The 27,621-nt window shown below is 32.4% G+C and overlaps 1 protein-coding gene across 1 annotated transcript; it reads right to left on the reverse strand.

The window, feature by feature from the left end:
* Positions 1-1,699: 1,699 nt before the first annotated feature.
* Positions 1,700-25,844, reverse strand: LOC110999209. The gene is made up of 32 exons (XM_022268153.2): positions 25,688-25,844; positions 24,477-24,684; positions 23,914-24,000; positions 22,676-22,899; positions 22,133-22,337; positions 21,297-21,386; positions 20,336-20,565; positions 19,392-19,590; positions 18,777-18,869; positions 18,425-18,651; positions 17,474-17,678; positions 17,209-17,298; positions 16,733-16,962; positions 15,407-15,614; positions 15,247-15,336; positions 14,953-15,182; positions 14,545-14,839; positions 14,202-14,431; positions 13,780-13,996; positions 13,017-13,109; positions 12,721-12,950; positions 12,208-12,406; positions 11,999-12,091; positions 11,094-11,323; positions 10,448-10,742; positions 9,907-10,133; positions 9,266-9,482; positions 7,775-7,864; positions 6,551-6,780; positions 4,252-4,477; positions 2,935-3,042; positions 1,700-2,364 (listed from the first exon to the last, which is right to left on the reverse strand). The coding sequence occupies exons 1-32, from the start codon at positions 25,793-25,795 to the stop codon at positions 2,150-2,152; spliced, it is 5,919 nt and encodes a 1,972-aa protein (XP_022123845.2). The 5' UTR covers positions 25,796-25,844; the 3' UTR covers positions 1,700-2,149.
* Between the last annotated feature and the right edge of the window lie 1,777 nt (positions 25,845-27,621).

Below are 27,621 nucleotides of genomic sequence, written 5' to 3' on the forward strand. Positions count from 1 at the left end.
TGTTGCTCAAGATAAAGAGAAATGGAAACATATTGAGGAGGCTTTAACCTGAAAAGGGGCCATACAAAAATTGACCACTATAAAATAAGAAATAAATCTTTAAACTTAAATTTGTTTAAAACTTATATTAACTTAACTAATACTAATATTAAGGAATGTCAACTAACCAATTGTTGTATGGATTAATGAAGCTTTAATAATAATAATTTATTATACGCGTAGTATTAAACTAATAAAAAAAAGAAAGTGTCACAACCAACCACAGTATAAGGATGTGACTGATAAATATAAACATACACAGAAATTGTTTACAATGAATAATACTTTTATTATTAGAAATTTGTAACATAATATGGATTTATTTTGTTGGTTAGTATATTATTTAGATGCACGTATCATCGGTTTTACGGCTTAAGAATTATTGTAATTATCATCTGTAAGTTGAAAACGATATTTAAAAAACTTTTTGAATCCTTCGTAAGCTTCTGCTTCTGTATTGTAAATTTATGCATCGTTAATATTATCACAAAATATATTGCCCATGTGGAATTAGAAAAACACGTGAAGTATTTTAAGGAGGCATAAATAAAAGAAATACGTTAGATCTGCCATATGATCAATAGTGGATGTAAGAAATTATTTTTGCCAAATCCCGTTCAAAATGTATGGTAACAGGATGGAACTTTTTGTTTAAACATAATAAAATATCATATAACCTTCTAATGATGGGATGGAAATCTCTATCGCCATTAGTTAGTAATAGTACAGTTACGGAGCACCATGTAGGTATAATGTTTTTTATACATTAAAATGACGTTAATTTAATGTAGCAATTAAAATAGATCAAAGAACTATTCCGTCGTCTTATCGCAAGTGATAATATTTCATAAACAATATAATATTATCGATAAAGTATCGTAATTGTTAAAAGATGCAGGTTCAGTGCCAACTAGAGGCTTCTAGAAACCTTACTAAGAAATATGACTTGAAAAACGAATAATTTTCCGGAGATGTTAAACTAAGCATTTAACTACGAGCTGAAAACGTGATCGAAAAACCATTTTCCGCAAAGGCAGTTCATTAGTTTTGGGGCCTTGCCACACATTGGGAAAAAAAGTATTTTATTTTCCAATTCCAGCAAATACAATTTGATAATGTTGACTATAATAATCAGAACCGAAATATTACTACCAAATAATATCGATATATTATACTTATCTTCGTTCTCCAAAATATATATTATATTACAGGCAAATGGCTTGCAACGTGATAAAGATTAGGTTATGTATTATCAGAAGAATGTCGCTTCGGCCTAATGATAAACATACACGCACAGACATGTGATTAAATTCGAAATGTAGTGTGATTTATGATCATCTATGTAATTTTAGGTATAAATTGTTTAAAATTGACAATTTCTTATTCTAACAATTGCCTGCCAGTTGGGACAATCCTCTAGGCAGACAACGATATTCAATCACGGTAAAGATATTACGGTGGTTATGTAATTTAGAATCAGATAGGCGATTTAGGGTGATTGCTTGATTGTGTTCTGGAAGTAAACTAAGACTTTGTATATTATACGATATGGAAAATATATGTGAAATTTACAAACTTCCGAAACATATATACAAGCGGTATTTGAGTTCGAACGTGACTTCCAACACGTGGGACAAACAAGTATAAATAAAAAGCAAAATTAATAAATTAAATTTATATTCTAATCGATCATTCTAAGTATACAAATAGATACAAAAGTTGGGAGATTTATTACATGTTTGACTCAAAGTTACATCAACTTATAAGCATTATTTATTTATTTGCATTTGCATTGCATTTTTATTTTAAGATAGTCAGATATGACACTCGACTGAAGTACTTTCTATGACTCAATGTCAAATTTATATAGTCCGATTGTCGAACTTTACACTAAGATTAGATTATTTGTAATCTATCAATAGTTTACAATCGTAATGTAATATAATTTACATTTAGCTTCAATAAAATTTGAATTTCGAATCCGCATTTCTTAGTCATATTTGAATTGATAGTTTCTATAACACTCAAGCAGGTCCTTTAGTATTGAGGAACGCTCTGAGATTATAAGAAGTTGACTAACTAAAACATTCAGGGACAGACAATTGCTAGCCTAAGACAAATACACAAGTGAAATACACAACATAGCTAACATTATAATACTGTTCTTAACTAATGTTGCCGAACTAGGTTCTGGACAGGAGTCACTTTGATCGACGGCTACGAAGTACGAGTCCTGCAATTCTTGCCTATTCGCCATGTAGGCGCTTATTGCGGCGTTGCCGGCATCCGACATTGTACGAGCACGACTCAGTTTCCATGCGCTGACTGTAAAAATTACATTCATATATGAGTGTTTAGAAGATAAAAAAATCATATATTTTATAGACAGTATATGCATGCAAGCTGCACCACGATGCATGCAAAACATTGTTACGCTATGGCTATTAAAGTATTTAATATTATTTTTTTAATCACCGTCCTAGAAGTTATAGATCACTGATGTGCAAAATCAAGGGGAAGGTGATTAAATTTTTAAAAGCAAGGTTCCTTTATAGCATGGGCGAGCATTTAGATCATAAGTTTGACATCGATTCTAAATAATTTAACTTACCTTTTACATTATGTTAGTGTTTGTATTATATGACTTTAAAAAAAGTTAATATGAAATTTTATATATTGATTGTGCGAAATTTTTATATCAATCTAATTGTGCTACTATAATAACAAATAAACGATTTCATTTCGGAAATACTGGAGAGAAACTGCTATGTAAGAATTAGTTTGTATTAACTCAAATAAGTTAATCTCTGCCGTTTGGCTGAATCACCTTTATCGAGACTGTATTGATAAAAAATAGTGAATCATGGTGGAAAAATTTGTAAGAAAAGAACTTACCCTGTCGGCGATTGCCTTCAAGATTTACACAGGAGTATGCTAGTGAATATGAAGTATAATCTGTGTTTAGTACATAGAGGTTTGTTTCTCTAAACTCTGGGTTGTTAGCTGCAATAGAAACATATAAATCGTTATATTTAAGTGGTAACTGAATTAGTGTATATTAGGTATTTTTATACTGTGTCGCTAAACTAGAGAATATATTTTTTTTAAAATTAATATTTGCAACATTATTTAATTATGTATCGAGTGTATGCCATATTTATTATAAACTACATTGTTTTCTTTGAATACAACATCTTTACCAATTTTCACTTAAGTCGAATCGGTCTATCGATGACCTGCTGTGACTTCATTTAATTTTTTTTTAAAGGACAGGGGGCGAACGGGCAGGAGGCTCACCTGATGTTAATTGATACCAAAGACAATTAATTTCACGGTCTTTTATTACTATGCATGATATGCACATTGCAACCTTGCGTAGATTGCTCATAAGAATATCTTTATTTAATAAATGAATCGATATTTTTTATATAAATTTATAAATATCCTATGATAAATTTGATATCATAATATGACGTATCAGTGCACGTGCAAACAAGAACGCAAAACTTGTATTTCGCTAACTTTATAGTTTTTATTGTTTCATTAAGATTACCTGCACTACATCCGGTGATGATATGAGAACGTAGAGGTCATATAATTAATTAATAAATATAACTAAGTAATGATAAGAAATTATTGTGTAATATTTCGTCAAATGACAATCACATTTCAATGATCATATTATATCGCTTGGCGTATAGGACTTATTTTGTAATTATTGGGAAGTTGGCATATTTATGTACTGCTGTGGATCAAGTAATAATTTCCATTTATGCGTTAATTCGTAATAAGTAACATTATGGATTACAGAGTTGGGGACCGTTTTAATTAAAATAAACTTATGTCAGTGTTCCCAGCTCTTATAAAACCTTATCAAAATACGTATCTGTATTATAATAGTATGTTTCTATGTCTCTTGTTAATGCAACTTAGACTACAAGGAATTAATAAAACATACTGTTAGTAAGCGAAACTGCAACTGCATCGCGATGATAATACAGATTAATCGATATACAAAATAAATCTTATGGCAATATCTTAATATTATAATAATAAATAATTAATAATTAATAGCAATATCTTTCCCCAAACTTTGGACCAGAATTCCCCGAATATTAAACACATGTTTATGAGTGGTTTAATTATACGTAGGTAACGTTTCCACATGCATACCTTTTTTATTTTACTTATGATTTAAAAAATGCTACTCACGATCTGAGCTGCGAATCGGCAGACGGACTCTTAGTTTGGCACTGCCATCAGTGGAGTTCACTGTAGCGGTACCTTCAATGGTGTCCAAAACACCATTGACCACTTGCCAGTTTAGCACAGTGACAACTCCAGTATCTGAATTCAGTGTGTACCTCGCACCAGTGCAGTTACCACCAGTTTCGAAGCGTTGGAAGTATTTTTCTATTTGGTACCACACGCCAGAGTACTGAAACATTAAAGTGAAATTATCTCCTAGGTTTAAAAGAAGAGACTTTAAAAAAAACCTTCGTGGACTTGTTTGAGCCGTTTTTGACTTGTTGTTCAAATGACCACAAAGTTTTAAGACTTCATGCGAGACAAATACATTTGATTTGAGTATATTTCATTTGCATATCCTGTGAAAACAAAAATTGGATGACGATGGCAAAATAAAAATAGGATCGAAAAAGTTGCAGGCACGCAGGGCCTTTTTTGTGTCTATTTTGTTTAATGTATATCAATAAGATGTATGATCATTTTTAAATTATTGTATCTTCAAACAATGAAAATTATTAAAAGGTAATTTGAAAAATATTCGAAATAGCCGAGCATATAAATTCTGTCATAAAACTATATTGGTGATAAATAATTTATTATTGTATATACAAGCTCGAGCCACTTACAAATCTAGAAAATTATCGATGTAGTAACGATGTTACAATTTCATGAATTAAATTTCCGAATAATAGTAATAATAAAAACTATTTTACAAAAGGGCCGTAAGTCAAGAAGATTTGGACAAATAAAGACTAAAATTACTGTTAAGATGATGATTTCGTGATAATATAATTTTTTTAAATAAAATGAGGTCAACCTTCTAAATATCTTACAAAATAATTTTTACTACAAATGTCCCGCTGACCATGAACGATTAAACAAGAAACGTCGAATTATGTAAATGTAAATTCGCGCTAATAACCGATAACGAAAATTTATTTATGCATCCAGGACCCGGTTAGCAACATATCTACACCAAATTACCGTAAAACCAATATAAAAAGCAATCATTCAAATTCGTCGTTCCATTCCACTTGTTATTCAGCTTATCGTTCAGTTTTAAAAGCTATTTGATAAAATTCATAAAGTTAATAAACGCAGATAATGAAAAATTTTTGCTTTGATTATGACCATGAACTCGTTTACTAATAAAATTTATCAATTAATTAAAAAAAATTCTGTAATAATAAAAATATAAAAATTATTCTTTTCTCAAAACAGTTTTGAAAAACAAAGGTTTGTATTTGGGCTACGTTTCTTTGCGTTTATTGGTTCGTTTCTGTATAGTAATCCCAATCTATGGATTTTGGACAGTTTGACTATATGAATTTCGAATCTACAGAGGCCTGACTATATTGGCATCATTCTGAGTTCCCAGAAACAAACACAGACACAGCGCATGATTATAATATATCTTAGCGCACTCACACATACATGCGCACACACACCCATTAACACTCATTTGTGTTTGATTGGATGTGACACTCAACCTATATTTTCTCAAAAAACAGTTTTAAAAATGTATCATGTATTAGTGGCTAATTGTTTTCTCGTTACCCACAACACGGGGATTCCCTAGTGTGGGGACTAGCGATATAATAATTTTATCACCACCTATTTATTTTTTTATTTTTTTTATTTTATTTAGGGTCGTTCAAGTATAACGAAAGCAGAAGCAATGTATATCCACCCCCCAACCCCCCACCCCCTTACTGTTGTCAGTGAAAGGAGGCAAAGCTCTTGAAAATAATAGTACATAAACGCATTATTTTTTGTAGGAATCCTCGAAAATGCATTTATGTGTACTAAGTGTAAAAAAGTTAGTACACACACATTGAAATGCTTAAAAAAGTTTAGAGTAAATATTTCTGTGGACGTAATCAAATAAGAAAAGCCCCGAGAATAAAGTTTTAATTATTATTATTTGCAAACTACACACATTACATAATAACATCGTTACTAAATCAATAGTTCTCTTAATATTGAAGATGAGATGAGGCTCGAGCCACTAACAGGGTTATAGAAATAGTATATTATTTATAACTAACATTGTTGTATTGTAACAATTATTAATTTGCTCGGTTATTTCGATTAATTTTCTATTTTAAAATAAACTATAAAAAAAAATCATTATTTTGACATAAAATAATTTAAAAAGATAATAATTATTTACACAAAACTAATACAGAAACAAAAGACGAACAAAAAAATACGAAACTAAAAAGGACACACATAAAAATTATATATTATAAAATAAACTTACTCTTTGCGCATCGAAGTTCCTCTCAACTGGAATATTAAGATCACATTGCCCTGGTAAGATTACAGATTCTCCAGGTGTGAAGTCAGGTAGATGGAAGCAGGCTGCGGCCGACTGGTTAATTTTGTTGTAATACCTGCTGTCCAAGACTGGGATAGTTGCTTTAACATTCTCTATTTGGGTATTGGCAGCAGTAGACAACTGTTGGTGTCTACTTAACTTCCAGCTGTAGACTGAAAAATAAATTTTATTAAGGAATATTATAAACAGGAAAGTATGTATGTTTGTTACGAATTGGCTCAAAAAGTACTGGACCGATTAAAAAATTCTTACACCATTTGAATGCTACTCAGAACCTACCAACACTAAAATAATGTTACCCCAAAGTGTAAAAATGTCTATAACATATCTGTCATTGCTTACGCTGCGAAAACTATTGATGGCAGCACAAAAAATGTTCCACAATATTAAAGAACTCATCAATATCTACAAAAATTAATTAAAATGTCCACCCGTACGAAGCTGGGGCGGGTCGCTAGTATACTATATAGTATTAAGCAAAATACTATTGAGCAGTATTGGCCTAGCAACTGCGACTCCTATCCCTAAGGTTGAAAACACCACTGACATTTCTTTTTATGTGTGCATTAGGCCCTCAATCGGCGAAAGAAAATATTGTAAAATCGGCCATCACCTTGCGTATATAGAAAATAATTATCACAAAACAGACAGAAATCTGAGTGTCGCCTGTGGTTAATCATTTTATACTACACTAGCTGACCTGGCAAACGTCGTTTTGCCATGTATATCATTTATGGTTATTGTGCCTCACTCGACATAGATAGGAATAGTATGTCGCGGACTTTTGTAGATATTTATAAGATCTACAATTACTTAGAACATTTTATGGTTCTATCTTTAATAGTTTAGGCAGGGTACGCAAAATAAGTTGATTTTTTACACCTTGTGTCCGAAAACCCCTAATATCTTACGGAACCCTATTTATGTTCAAAATTAAATATAGCCTTTATTACTCGTGGATAATATAGCTTTCGAATGGTGAAAGAATTTTTTAAATCGGTCCAGTAGTTTATGAGCCTATTCATTATCAAACAAACAAAGTTTTCCTCTTTATAATATTAGTGTAGATAACATAGTAAATCCAGGTGAAGGTATCAGGTCAAGAGGCGATTAATATTTTCCCTGCATACTAAGAAAATAAATTACCTTGTCTTTCATTATTAATTAAGTCGACGCAACCGTATGCCAAGGCGTAGTCGGTGTAGTCTGTGCTAAGAACCCAGAATGGAATAGTTGCTGCAAAAAAATATAGATTATACTTTAAAGATCTAAAAAAGACATATGTGCAATTCACACGCGGTCAAAGTGAAACCTTTAAAAATGTTGGTTTCGAGATAATAGGACAATTATGTTAATTTTAAATTGATTATTAATTATTAATTTAATAAACACTACAATGATTAAAAGAGTTTTTATAATTAAAAATATGTTAATGAGACTAAATATCTAAGTGTATGTAGTATTAGACTTTTCTTTAAATGATTTTTTATTTTATTTCGGTTTTATAAAGTTTGATATCGAAATTTAATTTTGATAAAAGCTCAAATAATTAAAATTGAAATGACGATGAAACAAAAAAGAGACAGACACATGAATTCTAAAAAAATAACGTGGGAGAAAATGAGTTAGGAAGCATTATACAGTGTATAAACTTTAAATAAGTGTAGTTTGAAATCACAACGATGCTAAAGAATATTTCATTTTAATTATAATGTTTTTTAGACCATGATACTATTTTTGGTTCGTGTTATTAACTCGTTAAGTAAGTAATAAATTTAAATAAATTTTTAATCAGGCTTTTGATACTAAATTTGAATACCCAGTAAATATATCAACGGATGTAGATTAATAAAGTCAAAACATAGATCTTTGACACTTTTGCAAAATGCATGTAAGAGCTATTCATATTTTGGCTGCTGCAAGTGTTGTTTAACTTTACAGTGCAGTGCATTAAACTAGTATCCACCTACCTTAGATTTCTTAACTAAATTTATCGATATCATTTTAAATTTAAATTCAGCCAGTTATTATTAATGCTATTTATATTTAATGACTATCGGTTTCAAAATAATTAGAAATCTATTGCTTGTCATGCGTATGTATGCATACATTTAAATTATACTTGTACTACTGATGCCATCTCTACGTGATGTGGCGAACCGTTTAAAATGGTCATTTTGTCATTATTATGAAACGTTATTTTGAAATCATAGAATTGCAATTTGAATTAAATAGTTACGTGAGTTTATTTAGCCTATAATCTCCATATTCCATAAATGTCTCCATATTAAGAAACCTAACCACAACACAACATAATCGAATGATAATTCGATTCGAAATCCTTTCGAATATTATTGGATTGCCCTGTGTACCAGTGAAAATGTTTAGAACTGGTGAGTTAGAAACATTGCCAATGAAAACTTTTTTGAATTTCAATTTTAGAACTCTTTGGTAACTTAGTATATGACAATAATTTCTCATTAATTGTTTTTGTGAATTGACGGGAAATGTAAAACTATTGTTACACGTGAAAATGAAGATAACATGGATCGGCGAACTAAGGTAAAGAAAGGAAGCAGTCAAGGAAAAGCCGTTTTCATTTTCTAAACATTTTCAGTGTTACCTCCTAGTACTTACCTCCAAGACCGCCCTGAACCGTTATCAGTAGCTTTCCGCTGTTATCATTTGAAGTCTGTGTTACTACACCAGTCCTCTCAAACAGTGTTTCTTGTCGAACGTTTCTTTGTATCACGTTAAGTGATGATCCCGAGCTTTGACTGTATTCTTGAGATAAGCATTCACCTGTCATCATTTCACTGGGGTATGCTTCAATCTCATGCCATACTCCTTGGAACTGTAATATAAATATTTATTGAGCTTCAAAAAATAAATATACAGAATAAAACGTTATATCGGTCATCATATTTAAAATAAGAGTAATTATTGTCTTGAATAAATATAACTGTGATGAGATTTCAGATTTGAATAGATTCCATAACCAAAAAAATACGATATGAACTAATATAATTTTTACACATAGAAATGGTTCGGAATTAATGGTTCCCACGACCTCGCTAACTTGCTAAAAATATTCAGAACTCAAACAAAATCAATTCAAATAATAAAAGTTATAACATTGTTAGGGTTCTATATATTTTATATAGTAATAGATCATTTAACTGCGCAGGTAAGAACAACATTATCCTCTATTGATAATAGAATTACGTCTGGACTAGGAGGTTTAACACCATCAAAAGTAACTGAGACAATGATCTTACCGCTGTAAGATTAAAGTTAGGAACGGCGGGAACGGTAGTATCACATCTTCCACTAAAAACAACTGAAGTCTGTGATTGATCGCGATGGTAGAAACAGCCAGCTTCTGTGTGATTTCTTGTTATAAAGAACCGCTGATCAAGTTCTCTTATCGTTGACATAGTGGAATTTATAGCGTTGTGTGCAGTTTCCGATAATTGGCGATTTCTACTCAGCTTCCATGTTCCCACTGAAAGTGTTAAATCAGATTTAAAAGTTCTTGTGTGGTATCGCTGACATCTCACTCTTTAATCATATAAAGAAATCAACTATCTAATCATTATCTTTAATGGTATGGATGGCTGATGGACCCATGCCTAGAAGCGTAGCTAATTGCTTGGATTTTATTAATTTTCATCTTGAGTTACATATAAACGTATACTATAATATTTTAGGTACTCTCAGTGTCATAAATTCTTTATAGAGCTTTATAAAGAATGATGAATATAATTTTTAAATCAAGAGGAGCAGCAGAATTCTGCCTCGATATGAAAACAACGTTACCTTGCTTTGTCTTGTCATCCAAGTTAAGGCAACTGTAAACTAAGGCGTAGGAGGTGTAATCGGTTACAAGAACCCAATAATCTCTGTCGGCTGAGCCAAAGTTAACCTTAAGTTTTCCAACATTATTGCCTTCAGGGAACACTCCATCCGCTACCCTCACTGATACAACACCGTCGATTATTTGAGTATTGTTCACTAATATGTTGTTTCCATTTGCGCTGTATCTAGCAGTGTTGCATGTACCATATTGGAAAGTAGATGGGTAAGATTCGATATCGTACCATTCTCCTAGGAACTGTAAAAAAACTTGGTTTCAATTCCAAAAATATTAATAAAATCCATTTGAAAGAAAAATTATTGCATTTTTCATCGAAAGTCCATATGGATATATGTTATATTTAATATTCAAATAATATGAATGATTAGTGTTATATTCAAAAATTCAAACATTTCACAACATAAATTTTATTGTGTAGTATATTTATACTGTTAAACTTTTGAATGTTCAGTATCTATGTTTAGATTTTTTTTCTTCATGTTGCATAATTAAAAGCAAATATTAGATAACCACTGAGATACACATGCCAGTTTAAATTTTACTTCCTCACTATTAGAAGGAATTTTAATTCTATAGGCTAATACTCACCAAATTGGACTGGAAATTTCTAACAACAGGGATATTTTCATTACATTGCCCTTCAAAGACAACAGGCCGACTGGAATCTACTGTAGGGTAATAAAAGCAGGCTTCTGGTGAATTATCAGTGGTTTCGTAAAAGCGTTCATTTAAAACATTTATTTGATCCACTACTTTGTTAATTTCGGTTTTATCCGACTCTCTTAAGGATGTACTACGACTAAGCTTCCAGCTGTAAACTGAAAGAAAATAATTATGATATTACTTATCGATACTCTTCACTGAAATTTTCGAAAACTAGTAACTATATTTCCCTTATTTAAGTTATCATACAATAAATTAATAGTATAATTTCAATTTCAATAACATAGATTTGGAGTTGATCATGATGCGTCGTTCGTCAACTAAAAATTAGGATCAAGATCTAATGAATGCCAAGTTATGTGTTCACTCGAGCTTCAAGCCTAAAGCTTGGTTCGGCTAGACTCAGGCGGGAAGTAGACACATAGCTCTAAATGGTTCGGTGTATTACATTAAGTCCTTACATATGAAAGGGCGCTTTGTATGGGTGAACCAAAAAGTAGATTTTTTTTAATAGAATATATTTAATTCATCAAATTACTTTTGCCATCTTAAAGGTAGTTCATTGACCCCTTTACAAAAATTACCATTCCGACGGGAATCAATAAAATCTTTGAAAGCGGATACGACTGACTCATCAGAGTTACATTTTTAACCTTGCAAGAAGTTATCTAAATTTAAAAAAAATTGAATTTGTTGCGGCAAAGTACGGTGGATGTCTAAGACATTCCAATTGAAGCTGTTGAACCTCTCAATGTGCTTATACAGTTTTATAACTAACACCGCAGCCCTCAACTGTTATTAGCTTTAAGATTCATATAGAATATATTTACCCCTCCTTTGATTTTCGTTCACATTACTGCAACTGTAGGCCAAAGCGTAATTTTGATAATCAGTTGCTAGGATCCAAAAATCAACAGTTCGAGCTGAAAAGCAAAATTTTTATGAAATAAATGCCAATGTGAACATGTTGGAGGTTTATGAAATCAGTGGATATAATAGACGAAATTCAGTAACATTCTCTTCAAAACTATAAACTTACACGATATAGAAACTCGGAGTTTCCCAGTTCCATCAGCAGATACGGTGGCTGAACCTGACACCGTACTTAATTCACTGTCCGTGATATGCATGTTCCGAACTCGTATCGTGGAACCTTCTCTGAAGTATTCTAATTGGTTGCATTCACCAGATTGTCGATGTGTGTAATAAGAAGATATGAGACGCCATCTTCCAAGGAACTACAATAGAGAAAGAGAAATGAAAAAATATATTTACGCGTCTGCTTTGATCTCCCCTTGTGCCCACGATGTTTTCATTAATTTAAATTGGATTATTCAGCGAAAATAACTATTGATGTTTGATCGAAAGCGGTATTTAGATTATCCAGGTTATATCAGGCGTCAAATACGCCATTACGTTTCTAAAGTACTTAGACGATTAAAATGGTGAAATAATATCAAACACGATATCTTTAATTGTGTTTTTATTGTATTTACGTGACCTTTAAAGAAGTTAATGAATTCAACGGTAATAACAAACATTAAAACCTTACCCCGTCTAAAGTAAAGTTATCTACGGCGCGAATACTTTCATCACATTGACCAGGGAATATGACCGCTTGACCTTTTGGTATGTCAGGTATAAAGAAGCATCCGGCAGCAGAGTGATCAACATTTACGTAATACCCACTAACTAAATCATAATTTGTTAATGCAATTGCGTTAATTGCAGTATTAGCGTTACTGGATAGTGTCCTTGATCTACTAAGTTTCCAACTGTAAACTGTAAAAGTGAAGTGGTTAAATATATGAATTGTATTACTGACTATTAGATAAAAATTATAAGTACCTCTTCGAAGGTTGGAATTTAATTGAACACATCCATAAGCTAAAGCATAGTCCTGATATTCCACAGACAGAACCGTAAATGGAACACTTATTCCTGGAAAAATATAGTTGTTAAAATATTATTTTCAATTCTTTAAAAGTCTATCAAGTTTTGATGTGAAACATCTATAGCCGCACGTAAAACCGATTTCTGGCGACGAGTCGCCACGCTATATTATATACAGTCTAAATGCAGTAGTAAATTTCATATTAAAAATATTTAATAAAAATAATGTTTATTCAACAAATAGTCATCGTTATCTGGAAAAAAAATCGTAATATTTTATTTTATCATTATGATATACATATTCAGTTCCTATCACAGTCTGTTCTTTTCTGCATATTACTTTTACAAAATAATGTCGATGTTTCACATCAGCCAGGCGTCCAGTGACGGCTCACATTTTTTTAAATTTATAATATTATTTATTTAAATTAAAATTCATTCTCTTAACGTATTGGACGTTACGAATGAAGAAGTCAACGTTTCAGATGATGACATTTTCTGCTATCGTCTGGTTCTTTTAGATATATCATATTCATCGTATTACATTTTTTTTTATAGAACAGGGGGCAAACGGGCAGGACACTCACATGACGTTAAGTGATACCGCAGCCCATAGACACTCTCAATACCAGAGGGCTCGCGAGTGCGTTGCCGGCCTTTTAAGAATTTGTACGCTATTTTATTAATATTTTTTTATTATTTGTACATATTTTCTTACTTCCAGCATTGGTTTCAAGTGTGATTGTTAATTGTCCATTTCCGCTTCCGGAAACTCTAGAAGCTGTACCAGAAATTTCAATTAATTCTTGATTGTTAACACTCCTTGAGGTAAAACTTAAGCTGTCGGTGCCCGCTGTGAAAAACTCTTGTAAGGAACACTGTCCACCCCATAGTTCTGTGGGATATATTTCAACTTCGTACCATGTACCCACAAACTGAAAAAGAGCGGAGTAGATAAAAGTACTAACAATGCTAAGGTTTATAAACGTAATCAGCTAATAGATTATGGCAGATGGCGGAACGATGGCAGGGGAGTAGAGTAAATAAAAAAAACGTATTCAGCTTAAAAGATGTATGTAAATGTATTTCAATTATGAAATTTTAAGGTTAGTTATTAGGTATAATGTAAAATATACTCACTTGTGTAATATTAAAATTGGCCACGGGTGATAAATTCATCGGACAAGTTCCCTGAAGAATTACTGGATCCCCTCGTTGTATGTCATTGTTGAAGGTACACCCAGCACTAGTATGGTCTCTTCTAATAAAGTACCGGGAATCCAGAACTCTGATGTTGGCCATTGCATTATTTATAGCTGTTTGTGCACTTTGTGTTAATTGTCGTGATTTACTTAATTTCCAAGCTCCAACTGTTAGGAAATTATTTAATTTTAACTTATATGAAATGTACAATTATTAATAAGACTTTTTATTACAGGATTGTAGTTAGTGCATCATTATAATATTATCTAGATTGTATTACCTTGCATGTTTTCTCCATCAATATTTAAACAGCTGTAGACAAGAGCGTATGTGCTGTAGTCAGTAGTTAATACCCAGTAGTCCCTGGGAGTTGATCCAAAGTTCAAACTGAGTTTAGCAGTCAGTTCATTTTCAACAAAACTTCCGACGGCCTGTCTAATTGATATGGTTTGGTTGACGACTTGGGTGTTTACAACGTCCACAAAGTTATCCCGACGCGAATAGAAGGCTGAGTTACAAGTCCCGTATTGGAAAGTTGAAGGATAGGACTCAATATCATACCATTGTCCCATATACTGTAAAAATTTAAGTAAATCTCAAAATCAGTGTCATAAAAACCATCTCATTTAGTGAAATTTAATTCATCTATATTGACTGATAACTCTTTGGAATAACCACATAAACTCACTCTATTTGCATCAAAGTCCCTAATAACTTGTATTGTTTCGTCACATTGTCCTTTAAAGACGACAGGTTTCGATTCATCTACTTCAGGCATGTAGAAGCAAGCAGCTGCAGATTGATCAACTTTAGAGAAGTAGCGATCGTTCAATGTAGGCACGCGACCATAAACTCTGTTGATATTTACGATTGCTTCATCGGTCAGTGAATTGTTGCGGCTCAATTTCCAACTGAACACTAAAATATAAACAGACATTATAACATGTCCACATAATCCCAAAATTATCAATTTGACACTCACCTCTGTATGAATTGCTGTTTAAATTCTGACAACTATATGCTAGCGCATAAGAATCATAGTCGGTGTCAAGAATCCAGAAGTCCCTTGAGTCTGAAAGTTGTAATGTGGTTAAATTCTTTCAAAGTAGTCAAATTCTTTATTAGGTTTTTGGAAAACTTACTGGTTCCAACTGTTACCAACAACTTTGCATCCCTAACTGTTTGGGAAGCGAATCTGCCGGTTCCAGTTACGGTTAATAATCTATTTCCAACAACATGACTATTTATAATATTTAAAGTATCTCCTTGTACAGCATAGTTTGCTCTATTACAAACTCCACTTTGACGTTCGTTGTAATATGTTTCAATTAAGCGCCATTCTCCAGAAAACTGAAAAGATCATTGCTATTATATATATTATTTTGACACAATACATTAGAGCAGTGATTCTCAACCCCTGTTCCGCGGCACTTTTGTGTGCCGTCAAATTTCAAAAGCCGCCAAATTTCAAAAACGCCAAATCTTGGATATATAATATAATGATCTTAATATTATTAAATTGTATCAAATATTTTTTTTATTATTAGCTTGAATTTATCCTGTGTTTAACGTTAAATTATATTATAGTGTATATAATTTTATTTTACATGTTTAACTTTTTAAGATGTAAGCAAATAATTTTTATCTTTTTCTTAAGTGTGCCGCCAAATTTTAAAATCATTAAATATATGCCGTGACGAAAAAAAGGTTGAGAACCACTGCCTTAGAGAAATTCAAATGTTATTGATGAACATATTTCATATAAATTGATACTTAGGCATCAAATTATTAGTAATTTACGTCCTCATTAGAAAACACTAAAATTAGTCTTATATTGACTAAAGTACTTTTTCATATCTTTTAGTCACTGTATTTACGCACGTGAGAAAAAGATACCTATAGTACTATAGTTAAAACATGAATAAAGCGGTAGTCTCACGCTTCCTTACTACATTTAAGCATCTAAATATTTTTGAGACGGTGGTAAAACCTTAGAAAAATGACTATTATTGCGGACACAATATATATGGACTATACTATACTGTGAAATAGCTCATTGCGATGTCGATACTTGGTATCGTACATATAAAATAAAAATAAAAATCAGTGACGCTACAACCTCTTCAAACTCTCTCTCGGTCTTGGCCTCAGATTTCTGAATCTGTTTCATGATCATTTTTAAATCTAAGAGGCAAGTAAAAAGCCTCCAGTGCCTGAGACACGCCGTGGACTCTTGGGTCTAAGAGATGTCGGTTACCTCACGATGTTTTTCTTCAACGTTCGAGCAAATGTTAAATGCGCACATAGAAAGAAACTCCATTGCTCGCACGCTGAAGCAATAGGCCAACACTGCTCCTATATACCGTATCGTATATATAATTATATTAAATAGCAGATAATTTAATTACAATTATATAAAGTAACGACAGTAAACAAACTGTAAATTAAATTACGAAGTAAATACTTACTCTCTCCAAATTAAAGTTGTTGGTAACAAGAATGTTTTCGTCACATTGTCCGGTGAATATTACTGGTTCGTTGACCTGGATGTCGGGATAATAGAAACAGGCATTGTAAGATTGTTCTGCGATTGTAAAGTATGGTTCATGTAAAGCATCCACTGTGTTGATTATTGCATTAATATTTGCATTAGCGTCTGCTGTTAATGTATTTGTCCGACTTAGTTTCCAGCTGTAAACTAGAATTCAAAAAAAAAAATATAAATATTTTTGAAAAAAAAAAACTCCATTATATAAGTAGTGACCGCTACTGAACTCATAAAAGAACTTAATTTATTTCTTTATTTGAATATTGATCTTGTACAAAACGAACGAGTCAATGACGAAGTTACGTCATCACTGACCTAACTAGGATCATACAACAAAAAGTTACGGGGAGTTTCTAAAGTTCTACGTTCAGTAGCGGTTCCAAACATGTTACATACTTCTCTGTCGATTGTTCTCCAAGTTTTCACAGCTATAGGCTAGTGCGTAGTGGTCGTAATCAGTGTTCAAAATCCAGAAATCACGTGTATCTATCAAATTTGAAAATATTATTAGGTTAAAATTTTGTAGTTGTATTGTAGTTAAAATAAGGGCGTTGTCGATAATTTGTTCTTTAAATGTTACTAATGTTATATGTTTTGAATCATATGCCACGATAGTTTCACATTCTTCATTTTATTCAAGTTTTATAATTCAATTACTTACTAGAACCAACGGTGGCCCGTAGCTTTCCATTGCTATCAGTTGAAGCGAACTGAATTGTTCCAGAGGTTGTAAGTAACTGTCGATTGACAACGTGTCTATTTTGTAAAGAAAGACCATTCTGTTGAGCGGTATAAATAGCATGGTTGCATTCTCCAGATTGACGTTCGTTGTAGTATGAAGAAATGAGACGCCATTCTCCCGAAAACTGTAAAATAAAAAAGTGTTTAGGTTGGCGGCTATAGTTTCTACATATCCCTTAATTGAAGACAGTTACAATAATACTAATTTTAATATTTTTATCTATAGTATGATTAATCTCAGAAAGTCTTCCGTATTTTATTTGAAAATTGTATGAAAGATTGTTTCCATTTACTCTTGTGCTAAGCGGATTGCAGATGACATATCAGAAACAATATGTACGTTGCAGCGTTTTAACTTAACAGCGCTGTTTAACTATCGGTCTGAAATTTATTCAGCTGTAGCTGTTTGTTTGTTGTTTGTTTTGTTTGTTTGTTTGCTGTTTGTTACAACATTTAATAAACTGGGTAATGCTTAGGCCATTTGTACGAAGGCGTCATTGTTTGTGTGATGGTGAAACATTGATTGAGTCCAATTTGCATTATAACTACACTCTTCCACTGTACTTGTTGTTTTACATGAAACCTTGGAAAGCAACATCAAAGTTGTGATTTGAAGACGCCATATTGACCATTTGAAGATTTTCGTTTCTAGTTTGAAAGTGGCAGAAAGTGAAATTAAATTTCAATTAACAGTCAACAGGCTCGGCAAGTGATAATAATAAACGTCATCGATCCATGCCTAGCTGTTCGATCAAATGGCTGAATATCTTTCAGGATGTTAGTTAAACGTCACCGTTTAGTTAAACGACTAGGTTGTTAATTGCACGGCTAATTGGCTTTGAAATGTATATCACAATTATTCTTAACTTACTCTTGTCAAGCTCAAGGAGGGCACAACTGTGACATTAACATCACATTGTCCCGGCAAAATTACTGGTTCATCTTTGGATAATGCTGGATAATGGAAGCATGCCACAGTCTGATCAACATCATTATAGTAACGATTGTTCAAAGCATCGATATTATTAATAACATCATTCATAATTGCATTATCTTGTGCGTTAAAGGTGTCACTACGACTGAGCTTCCAACTGGAAACTAAAACAGAAATAGTTTCAATTAATTAGTATAGCTTTGTGCTTGCTCAGAAGCTTGTAATTAGTAATTAAATATATTTTCCAAAAAACAAAAAAAAAATGATAACTTTCGTAAATGGCACATACTTCTTTGTTGATTATTGGGTAAATTTTCACAGCTGTATGCTAACGCATAATTCTGATAGTCAGTGGCTAGTATCCAGAATGGTGCTGGTGGATCTGAAAAAGTATTTTAAATATTAAACAGTCAATAACCAAATAACTTTAAATCATTTATTGCCATTTTTTGCTTTTGCCAGTTTATTGCCAGTTCTTCTCTTCCGTTCTGTGCCCCTGATTTGAGAACTGGCAGTGATTGTAAAATTAGAAGCATTTAATTAATATTTCTTTTTTTTGATGTTCATAGCTGTGTGTTACCTAATATGAATAAATGATTTTTAAATTTTGAATTTGAATGATGACTCTTAAAAACGTATAAAATAGCTTTTGTATGTAATATTTTTTAATTAATAATTTAGCGTCAATTTGATTTTGCCCTTAGATGTGCCTCATATTTATACACGTCTTTCATGATTTAGTTGTTTTAAGCATATGATTGAAACACGTCGATATTTTGGAACAAACACATACCGCTTATCTATCTTTCATACATTTACAAGTAAGTGTTAATCTAAGTATGAATGCACACATGTTAGCACGCATAACATATAAAAAACTGCACTTTATATTTTTTAAACTTACTTGTGCCAACATTCACAACAAGTTTGCCACTTTCAGCTGTAGTTGATGCAGTTCCAGTACTTGTACTTCGGAGTCTATTTATAACGTGACTATTGACAATACCCATGGTAGTTCCTCTGTTTGTGTATGTGGCCCTATTACACTCTCCTGATTGACGTGCATTGTAATAAGACGATAAAAGCAGCCATTCTCCTTCAAACTGTATTTTAGATATATAAATTAATTTCAAAAGTCATTACCACACACTTAAGGAAATTCTAGAATTTTTTTTTTGTTTCACATTCCCCACATCCTAGCCCATCAGGCAAGCAAACAGGCAGATATGTGACCGAGTGCCTAATGAGCAGGGGAAAATTGGAAGGAATTTCACCTTTCCTAAAAAGGGACATTATTAACATTAAGTTAATAAGGTTAGCGTCTCCCGCCGGGCCCGGCCGACAACTACTTCGGAAATTTTGTCATAATATTTATCGGCGAGTTGGGGCCCGCTGCCCGGCGCCACTCGTGCTATTTTTGTCAGTGACATGTCGGACAATCTTGCCGCAGAATTTTTCCAGCTGCGATCTGTGCTCAAGCAACATGTCGGATAGCCCATCCCGGGAAACCCTCATGCCAGTCTCGAGCTCCAGATCCCACCTGGCCCTTTCAAAGGTATCACAGTCAACAAGTAAATGAACCACCGTTTGGTCGGTTCTGTCGTCACAGTCGCACGTCTTCAGTTTGATTCTGTGTAAATAGTGTCCAAGAGCCCCATGGCCAGTCAGGATCTGCGCCATGTGAGGTGCGAAACGCCTTGTCTTGATTTGTTTGTATATCGCATCTTTAAAAACATTTTTGTGACTGAGGCTATTTCACCCCCCACATAGCGCTTGTTCCAGATGTCTAGAGTCTTCAGTCTTGTCAGTCGTCGCAAGTAAGAAAGCGGATATTAATGTTTAACTTACTCTTGCTAAGTTAAAGTTTCTAACGCCCGGAATATCCTGGTCACATTGCCCAGGAAGAATTACTGGCTCGTTTGGTGATAAGGCAGGGTAATAGAAGCACGCTCTGCTGGATTGATCAGTAGCTATGTATAGGTTATTATCCAATACAGATATTTGGTTGACAAAGGTATCAATGTTGGTGGTAGCTTGCGCTGATAACTTATTTTCGCGACTTAGTTTCCAACTGTAAACTGAAACCAAATTATTAATAAACCAACAATAGAAAATACTCACAGGTTAAATAATCAAAAGGTTGTGCTAAAACTACCCTATGCAGTGTTAGAGCTGCTTCTGAGATCTAATAATTATACAATCAATAGTTTTAATAATTAATACTTTATAAAACCAGTAAGATTTTTGAAGTAAAACTTTTTATCGGCGTTAGAAAAAAAATTACCGTCACATTTTTTGGTTACGAGTCACAGTTTTCCGTTACGTGCCATATTTTCTTGCTTTCTTTCTTTGAATTATTACTATTATTGTTATCGTAATTATATAACCAAAATATATAATAACGATAACAATGATAGTAATAATTATATTACAATTAATAAAATTCTGTAATAATCTCAGTAGTAACAAGGTAAAATGAATTTATTGTATTATTTGTATTCATGTCTATGATAATAAAAGGCTTTTCATAAACTTTATCTAATTTTACTGTATCTAACCAAATTTCGTAAAGTTGCATATAGTAGATCATTTTCCGAAAAATAAGGTCATAAAGAAGTTTCACTTCTTACGTGTGTAAACTAGTACACGCACACATTTTTACATTATAATATATATATACAATAAGAGGCTGGTCCGACTATGAATAACCAATGTGAATCTGTTTATCAATCAAACCAGATTCTTCTTATACAGAAAACTTATTAATTTTTCTGTCATAACATATTGCCAGGATAAACGAAATACTTACTTCTTTGCTGGTTGTTAGCTAAGTTTTCGCAGCTGTAAGCGAGAGCATATGATTCATAGTCAGTAGTAATAATCCAAAAGTCACGTGTATCTAAAAGAAAACAGTATTTAATGAAATATGTTTAAATATAAAGGTGGCCTCCGACGTCGAATTTTCGCTCGATGTGAACATTCGCATGAATATTTGCGTTTCGCTTCACGCCTGTCCCATTCACAGTTGCAGTCAAAATGGTGGACGTAGACGTGATGGCGACTGACATGTAATGTAACATTCAAAGGGATTCGCCAAAAAACTGACAGTCGAGTGGAGCGCGCTCAGGCGCTCGGCTCTCGTATCGAGCTGCTCGGCTCGATGTACTGACATGCCGAATATTCGACTTGTAACGTGGTCACTTCGAATATTCAATGTCAGTCGTCACCTTTAGAATTGACATTTTAGAGGTGTCATGTGAGGCATAAGGTGGATATATTTTAAGTACCAAGAATGTCTACAAAAAAGAATTACCGGTTCACGAACCCTAATCTCCATAGCATACCGTGTAAGAAAAGAAGCCACAAATAGAAGCAAGGCTATTATAAGATATCTCCGTACATGAAAAGTTTAAAATTATCTAGCCTATACGAAGCATTTAACTGAATGATTTTTAAGTCCTGAAAGTTTTTTTTTATAGAACAGGGGGCTCGCGAGTGCGTTGCCGGCCTTTTAAGAATTTGTTCGCTCTTTTCTTGAAGGACTCTAAGTCTAGTTCTGGGATACAGTTACTTATTGATTTTAGATTTTAGCTTACAATTATTTCCTATATTTACTGGGTTATTAAATTGATTTTAGAAACTTACTAGAACCAACAGTAACTCGTAATTTCCCATTTTCTTCACTTGATGCAAACACAGCTGTTCCAGATGTGGTAAGTAATTCCCGGTTCAAAACATGTCTATTCTCTATGGCTAGACGATTACTTTGAACGGTATAAATAGCGTGGTTACATCCGCCGGATTGCCTCTCGTTATAGTATGATGCAATTAGACGCCATTCGCCAGAAAACTGTAAAAAAAATACGAGTTAAACGGTTACTCCATAGTATATTGAATACAAATATTTGTAGGTTTCAGAGGCAGAAATTTCAGGATTAATATTAAAAAAAACAGACGAATTACACTAACACTTGGAAAGCATGTAAAATAATGATTAAAGCATGTAGGTAGACTAAATAAACAGAATGGAATAGGTATATTAAAATTATAACATGCTATCTCTACGTGTAAAATATAACATATTACAAATTTAATTTAATATCAAAATATACCAAATTGATCCCTAAAAGAAGGTTTTTATTTTTACTTATCAAGCACCAGTTTGCTGCAATAATAAGCACTACTTACCCTGGATAAATTAAGGTTTCCCATAAATGGAACAGTCTGATCACACGTTCCAGGTAAGATGACAGGCTGATTGAGAATTCCGACATTACAAACAGCTTCGGAATGAGTCGTGATGTCCAGATCCATTGGCGTTACTCCAAAATTAGAAGCAATTGTTTGCTCCACAAAACTGGTAACAATTTCATCAGAAAACGTTGTCTCCCTTGCAAGCTCCCAGATGTAAACTAAAATATTTGGATTGGTATAAATGCTAGTGTTACATATTGGTAAATAAAAAAATAGTAGCTGTAAGTTCCTTAGATCTTAGATTACTGTATCTCTCTTTAATTTAGTTAGCAAGTGTTCAGCCATTGCCTCTCTAACCCTTTAGCCATTTATTATTAAGGTATTTATTCAATAAACCAATTTAAGGATATGAAACCAAACCAAAAGATAAAAGTGAAATAAATATGATAATTTTTAGTACAATCAATGAACACAGTTTTTTCACAAAAATTGTGATAATAAAACATGTTATCCTCAAATGCCGCAGCAATAATGTCTGTATATATTGTAGACACAAAGTGCTTCTTAAGTATAATGACAGCTAAAGAAATAAAACATATTTGTACTGATATGTCATTTTATCCAATAAATCTTTTGTATCAGTAAATATATCAAATTAGACTTACTATCGCTACTTATGTATATGTTAGTATATATATATTAGTATATATTAGTATATAAATATGTTAGTATAACATATATATATAGATTATAGGTTGCTTTATTTTTTTTAAAATAAGTATTGTTTGATGATTTGCTTTTTTAAAAGAGTACCGAGAGTTTTTTACCCCGGCTTTTTTCTCGGCCTACACCCTTCTTCTTTACCGATGAGTAGGTATGCCTACAGGTTTAAATTTAATGACGTGGAATAAGTGATACCTGTCTATCTTATGTTCCATAATAAACGTATTTTATTTATTGATTTTACACTTTTTATTATACATATTATTTTATACAGTTAATGTTATATGTATGTTGTCTTTTTAATAATTATGTATGTACCCTTTGTAGATGTTCATTTTTGTTGTTCCATTTCCATGGTTGCCTGGGAGAAATCGCTTATTAGCGATAAGACCGCCCGCCCGTTGCCTAATAACTAACATAGGGCTTTTATGTGTTTTGTATAAGGTAACAAAGTGTAAATAAATAAAAAATATATTTTTCTTAATAAATTAAAACTACCTTTCACCTACCGTTTCTTTGTTGGTCTCCCACATTTTCACAGCTATACACTAAGGCATAGTTATCATAGTCAGTATTGATAACATTGAAGTCAGTACCTAAAATAAATAATTAGATTAATATTGCATGAGAGATTATTATATTCACGAAGTTTGCCAAAAAATATGATTAGGCCAACATCATAATTCTTGACTATGTATTGTAGAGAAAAACACTTTTTTAACGGATTGAAGTTATGTATTATTGTAAACTTATAATTAGTTTTAGTTTGGGTTTAGGAGTATATGTATACGTTATATATACGTATGTGTATATATGTATACGCTGTTTATTTGTTATATAGATAAATAACCTAAACTCCGACTGCCATCTTCCAGTTTGAAATTTGAAAAATTATTGTAAACTTATAATTATTTAAAATTATGTTTAAATAATTATAAGTTTACACTAATACATAAACTTCAATCCGTTATAACAGTGTAAAGTTATTTAAAAGTGTAAATGTTATTTTAATAAAAGACAATACTATATGTATTGTAACATATATGTAAGTATATTCAAAATCAATACTTACTTTTACCCTCGAGAGTAAAGTTAAAACTCGCTGACGAACCCTCAGCCACTGCTGTACCCCGGATTTCTTTTCGGATGTTAGCTTCGACAAAGCTAACTTCAACTGTGTACTGGTAGTTACCATAACTAGTCGGTGTAATGTTTATGTAGGAACAATCACCATTTTGCAAAATACTTTTGCCACGCACTCCATGCCATTTTCCTGTAAACTAAAACAAAACGTCTTTTATAATTTCATTTCGCTATTTACAAAGTATTAATATGTTATAAGTAAAAATTGCCAAAACAAATATTAATATAATATAAATAAATTTGAAGTAGCTATGTTTAATTACAGCTTCTGAGACCAAGTGGATAACAAATTAGAAAGATTTTTTTGTAAGCGTTTGGTTTGCGCCCTGGATTAGATTCACAAATTCAGACTGGCAGATGGCAGTCGGTGTAAAGGCATCTATATTGCAAATAAACTGCATATATATATACTCCTAAACGGCTGGACAGATTTTGATGACATTTGTGTGTGTTCAAATGGAGTCGAGAATTGTAGTTTTGTTGTGATGTGTGTACAGAACAACGTCTGTATAATCCGCGTGCATATAGTAGCACTATAATTTTTGTTGCAACAAAATCAAGAAAAAAAAATTAAATGTGATCATTTTTGATCACATTTTTGATCACTGCTGATTTTCAGCACTGCTAAACCTCATTCATTTTATTTATATACAAAACGTGAGTATCTCAGTGAGTTATGTGGACATATAATTCGTAACCATTTTATTTTCCGTTTTTAAGTTAAAAAAAATATGTACCGGACTATATCTTTTTTTAGTTGAATCGATAAATCGATTTGTGAAATAATTACTTTCACGATAACCCACTGTAATTTAGGTCACGTAACATCATTCAAGTTCGATGATTTGCTTTTTTTTAAAAGAGTACCGAGAGTTTTTTTCGTCGGCTTTTTCTCTCGGCCAACACCCTCTGTCTTGTTTACCGATGAGTAGGGATGCCAACGATAAAGTGATACCATGATGATCTTATGTTCCAAAATAAACGTATTTTTTTCAAGAGATTCCTCAATTCGATTCCTAAACTTAAAAATTAGGTTTCATTGTACTCGACATATACGAACTTATTTAAAACAAATGAAAAATATTTCATGGAATACTGTCATTAATCAGAGATTAAAGTATTAATGTGATTATCACTTACTTTGTCTAATTCAAAATTATTTTGTAAAGCTATGTTTTCGCATTGGCCATCTTGAAGAATTTGCGCACTGGCTAACCCCAAAAACCCCGTCAAAAATAATATTAACATTTTGAGCTAATTGGGTGGCATATGTACCACTGACTGCACTTCACTTAATAAATCGAATCCAGTCTATACAAGATTTATAACACTTTTTTATCAATAATTAAGATGGATATACGATAGTGTATCACGCTAAATCTATCACGTATTGTGCTAATCATTTTAGATTGTGTTATTAAATTTATGACTTGACTACCATGTGATTATATATTTTTTTATAGAACAGGGGGCAATTGGGAAACAGGCTCATCCGACGTTAAAGGATACCGCCCATGGTCATTCTCAATGCCAAAGGCCTTGCGAGTGCGTTACCGGCCATTTAAGAATTGGTACGCTCTTTTCTTGAAAGACCCTAAGTCGAATTGGTTCGGAAAGACTTCAGTGTTTATGAATAGGAATTATGATTAGCAAGGGAAAATTAAACAAGCAACCACAAAATAAAAATAATTACTAAAAGTAAGTACATACTGAAAATTAACATACATAATAAAACATACTAATTATAGGCTAGAAAATAATAGAACTTTTGTCAGGTTTCTTAACGAATAGTAAAAAATTTAAAATTGTTCTATAAAAAACTGAAGTCGTTTTGTTTTGTTGCTGTTGTGTTGATGGTTGAACGAGGGACGTTGGTGAATTGGTATATTTGTATATACGTAGAATTTGTGAGGTTGTGACAAAACCGATGTTTTGATGCCAGTCCAAAACACAATATGGATCTTTCTCTGCTAATATCTCCTTGGATTCTTTGTTGATTTTGTCAGATGATATTTGGATTTTTATGCTAAAACCTTTCAATTACAAATGTAATTGAAATGTTTTATAAATATAAAATGACCTTACTGCACTGCAACTGACATGACTTATCAATTTTGATTAAATTCAAAGTGCAAAATAATGTCCACAGTTTTTCATACAATGTATAAAAATTTGTAATATTTTCCAAGAAATATCGGATATTCTGTTGACGATAAGCCGATAAATATCCATTTACGTCGAAATTAATGTAATTTTTAAAGTCGCAACCAAAATAATGTACATTAAATTTTTCGGATTACATAATTAAATAGGTACATAGTATAATATACAAAAAAATATCTAATAGGTAGGCTGTATTTTTTTTATATATAAGGGAAATGGTCTGGTCATTTCAAATTATTTCAAGACTCGAGGAAGATAATTTTGAAAATGTGCTGGTAAATCGGGGACTTCCACTAAAGATTATTGATAACATTTCTGCTTATCGCCATTTTAACAGTGTATCAAATTCGTAATAATAATTATGATATCATTATGAAGCGATTCATTAGTACCAAAATATTACATTGGTTACTCATGTTATCGTTGTGGGTGTCGCGTTCATACTTCTATCATTCATCATTAGTTTTATTGAGCTTTATTTAAGAGGCTAGAAGACCGTTAGATCTATTGCAACTAAATCTTATTTTTTTAAATCTACACCAGGAATAATTTGTAATATATCACATAGATGGACGGAGGCAATTTACTTCTAAGGAGGCGCTGGTGGTAAGTTAGGACATAAGGAAAGCCTTTGATTCGGTGTAACACATCGAAGTTCTATAGAGACTCCCAGCCTATAGCTCACCTAGAAATTACGCAATAGGACTTCCAGCTTTCTCGCTGATGGTAGTATTAAGATCGTCATAGCCGGAGCAAGTGCGATCTTAAACCCATGCCAGCCCACAAGGCTGTGTCCCTCCCTGGTTTCTTCTGTATTTGCTTCAGCCCTGTTGTGTAGAAAAAGCAAAAGAGCATCTGTTTAAATTTATAATACAGTAAGTAGTTGAAAAAAAATCATAAAGGTTTCAACC

This window comes from Pieris rapae, chromosome 11 (assembly GCF_905147795.1).
Source record: "Pieris rapae chromosome 11, ilPieRapa1.1, whole genome shotgun sequence".
In the NCBI taxonomy this organism is placed as follows: Eukaryota; Metazoa; Arthropoda; class Insecta; order Lepidoptera; family Pieridae; genus Pieris; species Pieris rapae.

Bases quoted from the DNA above. Each gene is read 5' to 3' on its own strand.
- LOC110999209 (XM_022268153.2), bottom strand. From the start codon at position 25,795: ATGTTAATATTATTTTTGACGGGGTTTTTGGGGTTAGCCAGTGCGCAA. The intron at 17,299-17,473 runs GTAAGTAATTGA...CAAATTTGATAG, and splicing joins ACGGGCCACCGTTGGTTCTA to ATACACGTGATTTCTGGATT. The intron at 2,365-2,934 runs GTAAGTTCTTTT...TAATTTTTACAG, and splicing joins TGAAGGCAATCGCCGACAGG to TCAGCGCATGGAAACTGAGT.